Here is a 12,545-nt window from a genome sequence, read left to right as displayed (position 1 = left end):
TAAAAAACAGAGTTCGGGCAAAACACTATGGGGGTTATTCTAACTTTGGAGGAGGTGTTAATCTGTCCCAAAAGTGACGGATTTACCACCAGCCGTATTACGAGTCCATTATATCCTATGGAACTCGTAATACGGCTGGTGGTATATCCGTCACTTTACCGTCACTTTTGGGACGGATTAACACTCCTCCAAAGTTAGAATAACCCCCTATGTGATTACACCCAAACAATAAAGAAATGCAAGCAGGGATAAACACATACTGCATACTGACGTCAAGGACGTCAAGGTTAAGATTTGAAAAAGGAGGCCATGTATTAAGGTGAAATGTGTCGGATGTCTTGCATGAAAAAGTTTGGATCTTGTTTGAATGAAAAAATAAATCATGAATTAAAAAGACATCCTTGTTCTATAGTATGTGCTTGATGCTTCTAAATGTTCGTTTCTGGTAAAATGCTATAACGCAAAAAACTAGTGGAAAGCTCGTGATCAGGAGTGCATGCACGGCGGGCCTAAATATACCCTTATATATGTACGTATTTTTTGAATGGTTAGAATTTATGTGTCAGTCATACTGAGGCTTAGAGGTGCTTTCTGTGAGCCTCTAATGTGAAGCAAGCTGATTTTAGCAAGGATTAACGTCACGAATATTAAGAAGCTGAGTTCATGTAGCCTGGGCAATATTCCAAATTTATATAGCTTTCCTGAACTTTCACCAAGAGAAAAATTATTCTTAGGGAAAGCTGACACCAATGAGCATTTTTACATTTAACTTTTTTGTATTTCGGGAGTAATAATGCCTCTTACCCTACTCCCCATTTAAATGTGGGTGTATTCAGCTCCCATTCCCTCCATTGACATATTAGGGTGGGTTTCCAAGAGGAGACACTACCTGCTAGGAGTATGCAATTCAAATTTACAAGTTTCTGGGTGTCCATATATTTCAGTAACACCCAACAAATCCACCTACAACCTTGAATTTACAAATGCAGAAATGTTAACACACTGGGAGAAATTCTGTAGTAGCAAATCCCATTTCGGAAATTGCATTTCTGTCAATTCCAATTATTTGAACCCAGATTTGGGATTTTGTGTTTTCAAATGGAATTAATTATACACCTACCGAATTTCGTATATGTGGATAAAAACTGTTGCACTAAAATATTTTAAAAAAATCAAATGTCTTAAGGGAACCAAAAAATAATAAAGAGATATCAGGCCATGACTTTCCAAAGAACTTGAGCCAGATGGAAAAGCAAGTAATCCTTGATTCCACAGTCTTTGAGAGGAGAGTAAAGGGCAAAAAATACAATCAATAGCATCTCGTGAAAAAAGAAAAAATGACTACCAAGCCAAGACAGCCTTTTGTCCACATCCTTTCTTTAAATAGCTCATTCATTCTGCTCACATACAGCAACATTACTGTCTCCCTAGATTCATGTACCCAAACATGGAAAGACAATATTTTAGGAAAAAAATAAAACACATTTTTCTGGATCTTTTCCTTTTCAATGAGTTTGGATAAGATTAAAGTGTGGATTTTTTGCCAAAATCATTTGTCAGTTTTTTTTAAAGTCCTTTGTTTTTGATTTAAAAAAAAATATTTTTTAATTTTAGCTTTCATTTTTCATCATTCTATGTTTTTTTTAAAACATTGCCCCAGAACGAGTTGGAAATTAGAATCCTTCCAGGTGTTTGGACAAGAAACGATCCATCCTTTTGGCGTATTTATAGTGTTAAGGTGGCCTGTCACTGCACTCGAAAGAAAGCATAAAACTGAATAAAAGTCAATAATCTTTTGTAAAAGATTTTCCGGAAAATTGCTTTTGTTTAGAAGTTTTAACAAAAAGCAAAAAAATGTCATCGTAGACATACGGCTGAAGTGTATCTCTGTGTACAAGGCAAAAAGTTTGCTAAAAGTGAGAACATCATGAAAAATGCTTGCATTCAGAAAAAAAAAAACACGCAAAGCAAATGCAATGCTTATTGGGCACTTCTGAAAGGTTGATTGACTTCTGTCCATTTTCAGTCATCATTAGAAGAGTGAATTCTGCTAGTTGGAAATAATGGTGGAGGCGACGGTAGGTGAGGGGCTGGATGGAGGCTATGAGTGAGAGAATGAAGGTGTGGGGAGGGCTGCTGGTGGGGAAGCGCTGCCAGATGGGGTGGGAGACAAGGGCTGCATTGATTAGGTGGTGTGGCACTCTCCTCGGGGGTTGGCAGAATCATGGGGTGGGTGGGTGGAATGAGATCAGAGGTCACTGGGTTGCTGACCCGGAAGCACTTTTCCTTGTGGGCCTTCAGCATGTTTGAGAAGCGGAATCTCTGTCCACAAACATCACAAGGGTATGGCTTCTCCCCTGTATGTGTTCGGCGATGTCGCTTCATGTTGGGCCGGCTGGTAAAGCTCTTGCCACATATTTCACAGATGTAAGGCTTCTCTCCTGTAATGACAAGGGTCAAAATAAATAATTTCGTTTACATTTCACATGAGGCATGAGAGAATGGTAATGAGAATCTCTGTATCTAACCTTGGTATTTCCTCCCTGCACAATGTGTAATACGAATCTACATAGATTTGTCTTTTTCTTTAGCAAATAAGGAAACTCAATTAGGTGATATGGCATCCAACTGGATTTCAGTAGCTACATTATCGACAAAATTATTTTATGTAAAAGCAGGTCCACAGACTATATTTTGCCATTTGCTTTAAATGTGGTTACACTGAACAGTACCACTGTCCATTGCTTAGAAGAATCACTAGTATGCCAGACAACCCAAAGTAGTGATGTCAGCAGTACAGTAGATTTTGTCAGTCTTCTTGTGTATGAACCTTATACCTCAGGTATTATTGTCACAAGTCAGGATATTAAGAAAGAAGTACAGGCCTACTCACCTTCTATCTTTTACCTGCAAGTGCATAGAAGTAGGGGTGTGTCAGTCTTGTGGAAGTCTGTGTGTGTCACCAATCTAACAAAATGTTTCAGGAAGACTTAAATGCATGGTCGGTCACTGCTGTATTTCCTTAATGTGGCTCTGCAATGCTAAGTAAAACTAAAGGGAAGTAACCACCAGTTGTAAGATGGGTATGATGAAACACTTTGACAGTCTTTTCCTAGAAAAGAGCCCATTTTCTCATTGACCCTAATGTCCATCGCTCACATCCTATGTTCTTAATGGAAGCACAATGTAAAGATTTCCATTGTTTGTTGTTCAAAAAGCTCACTTCTTGGGCATTTCAGCCTTTTCTAAGCACAGATACAAACAAAGATTCACATAATATTTTATGTTGTTCAGAGGAATTGCATTTAGCCACTGAAAACCTCATGAACCCAATGCAAGACTGCAAGGTATTCAGGGTACCTATGATAATAACATAGCCAACAACAATTATTATTATTATTCTTATAATTAAATCCCCTGAATTCAGTTCAAAATTCTGCATTTGTAAAATCAACAATAATATAAAATGCATACAACTAGTTCAAGACAGGATGTTTTTCTGAGTTTGTAAAATCAACAATAAAATAAACTCATACAACGAATTCAGGACAGGATGTTATTCAGTATTTGTAAAATCAGCAATAAAATAAAATCATACAGCTAATTCAGGACAGAATGTTACTTCAGTGTTGTGAAGAGGCTCCTAGATAAATTACAATAATAGTAATACTGTTATCTTTAATAATAGTAAAACCATTGGTAAAAGTAGTAACAAAAAAACAGTGAAGTCGAAGAACGATGAGACCGCTTTGACTTCTTCTTCTTACGTGCACTTCAAGGTTTTGAGGAAGATGAGTGGTGATGGGTCCGTGAACGGTCTTGAGACCTTCCTCTCGAGTGAGACCGAGACGTACGCAAAGTCAAGCGTTAGGCCGCCGTGAGCTTGAAGGACCGCTCCCTCAAGGCCTTCAGGTGCATGGCCCGGCACTCTGAACAAGACTTCGGGTCGTGGTTGCGCTCAAGACACCACAAACAAACCTGATGCGGATCCGTCACCGATATCGTGGCAGTCCTTGCACGGCTTGAACGCACCAAAAGCTCACTAGAAAACTCGACAAAATGGTCACATTTGGTCAAAAAGAGATCAGGGTAGCTCTCTCCGGATCAGCACATGGTACAGAAAGAAAAGAACTGACATCACTGCGCTGAGGAGGCGTCTATGTACTACTACCGACGTCATCACAGCGACTACGACGCCAACGACGCCTGAGGAGTCGACCGACGGGCAAGGGTACTGCTTGAAGAAAAATCTCCGGATCCAGTCTGACGCCTGGGGGAAGTTCTAAGGTAAGGAATCTGCAACTAGAAGTCTCTATCAGATATCAATGAGCATAATGATGTTAACAGACAAAAAATAACAAGCATAATAACAATGAGTAATGATGGTGACAATGGTAATGGTAATGCAAAAAATATAACATACGAATAACAACAAAAACCAGAATAATTATGACAATTACAGTTTCATTTGTGTGTATATTTTGAACTGTATCATAAATAGTAATGGTAATATGAAGTATAGTTTCATTTAGTTAGGTGACTTCTTCTATTAATTTTGATATTTATACATTTTAATGATTATACATTTAGTACAATTTTATATAGTGATTTGTCTACCACTATCCTTAGTGTTTTTTTTTTTAACATATTTTATTAGATTTTGCAGAAAATCATGCAAGCTGACAACAAGTTCCCCTTTATCCCTGATAACATAATTTGACATCCGTACCCGTCTGGCATAGCACAGTCCTTCAGCAGTTTTCGCACAATTTTGCAGTATCAGTAGCGAAGATCAATGCCAGTAGTTTGCATGCAGATCTACCTATTGCATGGGGCAGAACAACTAACCCTTTCTCCCTCCTCCCCTCCCCCGGCTGGTGTGGTATGACAGTAGGTCTAGTGTCTCTTTTGAGCCCATGTGGGTGAGCAATGTAGCGGTCTTGTGTCTGCTGTTTTCCTTTGCTTTTTGTTTAGTTTTTTTGTAATAATAATTATTGTTTTCTGTTTGCTCTGTGGGCTCCTAGTTGTGTCCCGTAGGCCTTTCATCTCAGTCTTATTCCTCCTGGGGGTTTTTCAGGGCCAGGACTAGTGATTCCCAAGCCCGCACATTATCCAATGTGCCTAACCCCTTATGTGCCTCTCTTCGCAGTAAGGTCACTTCACAGGCTGCCCAATAATAATAATATCGGCAAGTCTTTGTACAACCTTTGCCCGGTATTGATTAAGAACAGGACATGTCCACAGCATGTGCATGAAGGACGCCCCCACCTCTCAACAGTGGTAACAAGCCGCTCCATGTGTGTTGAAGTATTTATTAGTTCTTTCTGGGGGTAAGTATGCTCTGTGTAGGCTATAGAAGTTAATGAGCCGAAACCTGGCATTTCTGGAGGTTCTGGGCATTCTATCCAGTATGCCCTCCCATTCTGCCTCTGATATAGTGGTGCCCAAGTCTGCCTCCCACTTGTTCAATAGTTCATCAATGGGCCTGATGGTCTCTGTTTGTAAATGTTGATATAGACAAGTACCTGCCTTCACTGTCCTGGCTGCCTCCAGGATGTAAGAACAGCACGCATGAGTTTGCAGTTCTGCATCAATGTTTCCCCAGTGCCTGCGTATGATTGTCAGTGCTGCCCCGTGGTTCAGGAATTTCCCTCTCAGGATATTAAATTCCACACTAAACAACTCGAAGGGGGTTTTGATCCCATCCCGGAATAGGTCACCCAGTTTAGTTACACCTGCTGCAGTCCATGTCCCCAGGCCATACCAGTTCCATCCCTCCTTAAATAACGGTAAGACTGAAAGGGGGAGTTCTGGGGAGTACAGCCATTGAATATCCGATTTTTTCAAGGAGGCTCTCTAGCACTTCTGCATGGTTGTAAAGGACTGCAGGTTTATTCCAGCGGGCGTCTCAACTCCCAGGACAATTCCAAGCAGCGCCCAGTATGTGGGTGTAAACCCACCTATGTGCCCCTCCTGCCGTACCGGACGTCGAAGTGTATCCCATGCCACTCGCCGTCGCCCCCTGCCCCATATAAATGCCATACTAAGTGAGGTTAGTTCTTTGAAATATGATTGGGGCACCCACAGAGGGAGCGTTCCGAAGAGGTAGAATAACCATAGTAGTGCAACCATTTTCAGGAGGACAATTCTGCCCATCACTGATATGGGCAGTGTCTGTCAGAAGGCAATATCTACCTTCGGGTTGCGAATTCCTAGCCCGTAGTTACCCTTAAACGTGTCCTGGACAGATCGGTACACCTTGACCCCTAGGTCTGGCAAGCAGCGGGGCTCCACCTCCAAATGTCTGGGCAAGTTAACCGGGGTCTCATTTTCCTCAATAAGGAACAATTTTGTTTTGGACCAATTCACTTTAAGTCCTAAGACCGCTGCAAAGCGGTTCAACAGGGATTGTGCCCCCCGCAGATCGCTTCCCGTATCTCGTAAAAATAACAGATTGTCAGCAAACAATGCAATACGCTATATGTCTTCCTCTGCTAGGAGTCCCTCAAAGTGATGGGAAAAAGTAAGGGGGATAATGGGCATCCCTGCCTCGTACCACGCTGTACCCCAAAGCCCTCTGAAATAGTCTGCCCCTTCTTCACTCTGGCTGTGGGGCTAGTATATAGGATCTTCGTCCAAGCCACAAATCTCTGTCCAAGTCCCATACAGGTCATGGCTTCATAGAGGTATGCCCACTCAAGGCTATCGAAAGCCTTTTCAATATCTACAGATAATATAGCAGCACTGGTTCGGTCATATGAGGTATCACATAATATGGCCATAAGACGTCTGATATTAGCTCGGGGCCAACTCTGTTGAGTAAGTACTATACAATTCGATCAGTAGGCCATCCGATCCTGGAACTTTATCTTGGGCCATTCTTTTAATGGCCCCTAGTACTGCGGGCACAGCTATTTCCTTCCCCTGGATTACTGCCTGGTCCCGGCTCAAGTGTGGGACTGTGATGTCTTGCAGAAAATGAATTCGTTGAGTGGGGTCAGCTAAGGGTCTACTACTATACAAGGTGCGATAAAAGGCAGAAAAGTAGGCATTTATTTCTTCTTGTGTTTCCATCTGGATCCCGGTGTTCAAGTTTATTTGCACTTTTGGTGAGCCCCTCCTTTCTGCGTTCCCAAGCCAAGCCAACAGTCTTCCCACCCGATCCCCTTCGTTATGTTGTCGTGCAATGTAAGCCTTATAGTCAAACGAGCATAGCCGTTCTGTGTTTTCCGCCACTCGCACCCTGACCTCCTGCAGTCGTGGTGCTAGGTCTGGGTGGCCCGGTCTGTCTGATTCTAAAGAGCCCAGTTGAGTTTCCGCATCTTTTATGTCCTTTAGCAAGGTGGAGTGAACCCCAACCCTTTCCGAAATACCATGGCCTCTAGTCACCACCTTGAACGTTTCCCACTCTGCTTGAAAGTTTGAGGCTGTGCCCTCATTTTCGTCAAAATAATGCACTATCTGCTGTTGTGTCTTTTCCCGAAAGGGAGGATCCTCTAGCATTCTCTGGGCTCAGTCGCAAGCTCGGGATCGGCACAAGAGGTTTTCCCCAGGATAACCTAAGCAGCACTGGATTATGGTCAGACAATGTGCGAGTGAGGTATTCAACACCCATCACCTTGATGTGAATTTCAGGGAAGAAAATAAAAAAATCTAGTCGGACATGTAGCTCATGGATGCTTGAGAAAAGGGAGTGGTCCCTTTATAAGGGAAGTAGGCGCCAGCTGTACCAAAGCCTCCGGTGTTCCTGCCACTCTAGTAGCACCCTTATTACCCTATGTGCAGGTGAGTCCAGCACGGGACGGTGAGAGCGATCCATCTCAAGGTCGAGGACACAATTACAATCGCTCCCCCAAAACTACCCTACTCTTTAACACGTGTGGCAATTGCGCTGTCAATTGATCGAAGAAGAGTGATTGATGTATATTGGGGCTATAAATATTAATCAGCGAAGTGTCCTGCCCATCTAGCCTACCCATCACTGCAACATACCTCCCCTCAGGGTCCACCTCTGCGCCCACCAGAACTCCCCACGCATAAGCTGAGAACATAGTATAATATAGTTGTCATCGTCTCTGCAAGGCCTCGCCCTCTTTGGCAGTCATGTGCATTTCTTGCAGGAAGGCAATGTCCAATCCCCGTCTCTATAGGAATGCGAAGACCTTATATCGCTTAGCTAATGTATCTATGCCCCTGACATTCCAGGAGATTATCGTATAGTTTTTTTATACACCATGAGGAATAAGTCATTTGAATTGGGAAGGGGGCATTTTCTTTAGCAGATCGCAGGAGCTTACACACAGCCCCACCCATTCCATACAAGCGGTGAATCCCAACAATCCCCAACTAAATCTAAGTAAGTAACAATCCAATTCCCTCTCCCAAGGACAGGAAGAAACAGTCCCCCCATCCAAATGACAGATGAAACAACAGTTCATTCTCAGTATAAAACTTTACAGGGGTTATCCAGGCAGCAGTCGACTTCCAGAAAATCCAGTTCCCACTTCAAACATTTCTTACGTGAAACATCTTGTAGCCCTCGATCATGGGGACATATGTAAAACAGTGGAAAAAGCTGTGCTCGGCCCCGCAGGGGAGCTCCCACTGATTGTACGTTTCCCTAGCAGGTAATGCAATGCCACTCTCATAGTCAATATATTTCATTACAGATCAGATCATCAACTGAGTGGGGGGCTAGGTAGGCCCTCGCTAGAGGGGAGCAAAATGTTTGAGTCATTGTCTGAGTTGGAGCTTGTGTTGGTGCTTAGTGGTGACTGTGTGCATCCTCCAGGCACCTTCCCGCTTATAGAGGCCACTTCTTCAACGGCCCTCAGTTTTCCTTGTTGTACCTCTTCCGCTGAGGAGGAGCCATGCTTCATCGGCCCTCCCTTCCTCTGGGATCATGCACAGCATCTCCTCTTCCCAGCCTGATGTTCCCCTCTAGGGTCCGGCCCAGGCTGGCATTCCGCCCATGACCAAGCCTCCTGGGGAGTGAAGAAGAATTGAACTCCTACTGGGGTGATCACTCAGAGCCGGGCTGGGAACTGCATAGAATATTCCACTGCTAAGTCAAGTAACTTTTTTTTCACCATGCCGAAGGCTGCTCATTGTCGCTGTACTTCTGTAGAAAAGTCAGGGAATATTAACACTTTATGGTTTTCAATCACCAAGTTGTTGTTTTGACAAGCTTGTCATAGTATAAGGTCAGGATCTCGAAAGTGTAGCAGTTTTGCCACAACTGTGTGTGACGGCGCTCCCAGAGGGGGAGCTCTGGCCGGCACCTGCCGTGCTCTTTCAAGGGCAAAAAATGGAGAGAGCCCTTCAGGGACTAGCTCTTGAGCAATCAATTTCTCCAGATGGCCAACAAGGTCATTTTTCTCTACCTTCTCTCTTCTATTCAGATGTTAATACGGCGGGCTCTATTTTCAGCATCTTCTGCTCTGGCTTCTAGTACCTTCAAGCGCTGCTCCACATCGTTTAGTGTGTTATTAGCCTCCGTTACCACTGAAGTTGTCTCCAACAGTTCCCTTTCTGTAGCAGTCACGCATTCCACCTGTTCTAGAGCTTCCCAAGATGCCGCAATTGCTTCCATCACATCTTGAAGCATGGAAGTGGGGAGCATGCTTTCCAGATGCGGGTGGGCCCTCTGCGGTTCCAGGTCAGTCCCCTGTAAGCCGCTCATCCGGTCCTCTGCCGTCACGTCACGCTTTTTATTAGCCTTCCCCATAGTTATGGAGTTCAGTGATGCCCGGAGAGCAAAAAATGGGGTACTCGACTGTTTTCAACAGGTGCCCCTAGCTGGTGACCCCCAATGAGCCTGCTGCTACTGCGTGGCCAATACTCCTCACTTGCTGAGTGTTTTTCCCCCTGTCATTGTGAGCCACACAGGTTTTTCTGTTCTTGCCTTGTTCACCAATCTATGATCCCACGAGTGCTGGCTGTCATCAGCCAGACAACCCACCTGCGCCATGTTGCACCCCTAAGCACCCCTAAGGGTGACCTCCAGGCAAGGCGCCAGGGCTGGTACGTGCCCTCAGCTATCTTGAGGGCCCAATGGCTGGCCGGGCCCCATTGTCCTCTTTTCTGTGGGGTCCTAGGCTTTGTTTCTGGTGAGGGTATGCAGTGAGGGGAGAGGCCACTCTCCATGCAGCATTGGGCTGACCCCCCTCCAATCTGCGGGGCCCCCGCTATGTCACCTCCGTCAGCGGGGCCCCCAGCTCCTTTCTCATCCAGGCCACCCCTCCAGGCTCCATGGACCTTGCGTACGGGTGGGAAGGCAGCCCCCGAAGACAGCACTCAGCAATGAAGGGGGGGGGAAATGGTGCCACTTTTCAGTTGCCGTGGGCCTCCCGTCCATGGACGTGCCCACTCCTCACAGGGGTCAGTGCCCTCGGCGCGGCATGCTCTCCGCTGGTCCAGCTTCCAGGCTCTGCTGGTGCGCTCTCCCAGCCCCCCGCTGCTTGTGGACACCGCCGGACCGTGGCAGCTGCCATTATGTAGGCCCTCACAGCATCCCGACTCCGCTGCACGCTGCCTTGCTTGGCCCCACAGCAGCCCGCTTCATCTTTATTTTCCCCCTCCCGGGGGCCCCACCGCACTGATATGTCGGGCAGAGTCCCCATGGAGGGCAGCACTGCAGCCAGATGGTTAGGGTGAGGGCTGGTTCCCCCGGAGCTACAAGGTTCCACGTCTCACATCGTCAGCCGCCTGGCCACGCCCACGCTATCCTCAGTGTTTTAGAGTTGTACACCATACATTACTATTGTCCAGACCAACTGTCATAAATGTATATAGCTTGGAGGTATAAAGACAGTGGCACTCATCATTTATCAAACCTGGGACTCAAATGTAGGTTATGCACAGTTATGGAGCAGCATAATTTATTGCTCCACATATTTATATGCAAATTATACTTGATGTGTGATGAATCCTATTAATCCGTGTGCAGGTATTATTAATCAAATGTATTAGGCGATTGTACTTACTTTAGAGGAAAGCCACACATATATAAATTGAATCTTAATCAATGTAATTACTCATCTTAACTGTACTTGCTTAATAGCCATATTTTCTGAAATTGGCCTAATTTGAAACCAGGCCAGAGTTGCATGCATTTCATGTTTATAAAATGTTCTGTCAGTCTTCTGTTTTTCTCCTCTGCAGATGCCTTATCAGGCTTCTCATTAGCTAGAATAGACTTATTGTTACTACACTGAAAGTGCCAGGTGGTTAGGAATTAATTGGAATTTGGCTGAAGACATGCAGACTGTGGTCTTAGGACAGATCCTCCCTTACCCAGCAGTCCTGACCAGTGATAAATCAAAGGTTGGGCAGATGTAGGTTTCATTGCCCAGCACTGGGAAACTAGGAAGTCTACCTACTCCCAGACAATGATAGCCGCTGATGGGACCATTTGATTAATTATGTGTTTCATAGCATAGTTATGACATAGCATGTCCTGATCTCCCTGAGAGATCTATTCTCTACTCTGAGGACTTCTCCTGCCCTGGGTGTTGAGCTCCATGCATCAACACTCCTGCCTATCCACTGACCCTTAAACTTGGTTCATTTGATGCTAACACTTTCCTCTTATAAATGTTCTGTTCCCCTTTGGGTACTTATTTAAAATAAGTACTTGATTTTCTGTCTGATGTACGTCATCATATTCTGCATCTTTCTATTGATAATATACAAAATCAGATTGCATGATTATTTGTTTATAAATTCTTATATTATACATTGACTAATTTGCTGATTATTGTTTGAGTTGTAACCTTGACTAAATTTGTTAATAAACCCTTATGGTTTGGACATCATCCTCTCTGTCTGCCTTGTGGAGACACATTGGTTTCACAGTAATTCCCAATGTTTTAATAAATGCTTTTTGTGACTAATCCACAGTGCCCTACCAAAACAGTGCAAAAGGTTTCAAGAGTAGCTGTGTAATAGAGCTTGTAACACCATACAATAAAAGAACACGGTGTCTGGTGACTATGTGTGAAGCATAAGTAGCTGTTGAAGGCAGTTTGTCCTTTGCACAAGTGTTCTATGAACAGGACAACTCTTGCTTCAGAACAATACAATAAGCACTCATTTGTTAGGTATGTAAGCTTGGACTCAGCTCATTACTAAATACCCTTAAGTCAAACTTGGAAATGTTGAAGGCTGCTCCATCAATTACATAAAGCTCAAAATATGGTCAAGCTATCTCTAAAAGTATACAGCATCAAAGACACCTACACTTTAGAAAGGCCCTGAAATCCTTACTACACCTCTAACCATTCTTCTCTTGGTGGGCCTGTGTGGTTCCTTAGTGATTGCTCCTTTCTGATCGGTGCCAAGATACTATTTGAATGAATGATGTGCTCTATAAATAAAAACAATAATATTTATCCTCATTATCATCATCACCATCATAATCATCATTTATCTTGTCCTTTCTGCAATTAAAAAAATTCCTGATGGGCCTTCAGGTGCGTTCGAGAATGCATGAAAAGAGGGCAGACTCTAGTCCACATTGTTGCCCAGTGGCAGGCTCTCTCTTG

The 12,545-nt window shown here is 44.1% G+C and overlaps 1 protein-coding gene across 1 annotated transcript in view; it reads right to left on the bottom strand.

Annotated features, from left to right (window-relative positions):
• Positions 1 to 1,584: 1,584 nt before the first annotated feature.
• Positions 1,585 to 12,545, bottom strand: part of ZBTB47 (zinc finger and BTB domain containing 47) — a 253,937-nt gene continuing 242,976 nt past the window's right edge. The window contains exon 6 of the mRNA XM_069211014.1: positions 1,585 to 2,441. Coding sequence (XP_069067115.1) covers positions 2,023 to 2,441 — 419 coding nt within the window. The 3' untranslated portion in view covers positions 1,585 to 2,022. The remainder of the gene's footprint in view (positions 2,442 to 12,545) is intronic.

Source organism: Pleurodeles waltl, chromosome 10, assembly GCF_031143425.1.
Source record: "Pleurodeles waltl isolate 20211129_DDA chromosome 10, aPleWal1.hap1.20221129, whole genome shotgun sequence".
NCBI lineage: Eukaryota > Metazoa > Chordata > Amphibia > Caudata > Salamandridae > Pleurodeles > Pleurodeles waltl.
The sequence above is the reverse complement of the archived record's forward strand: the minus strand, read 5'-3'. Positions and strand labels throughout refer to the sequence as shown.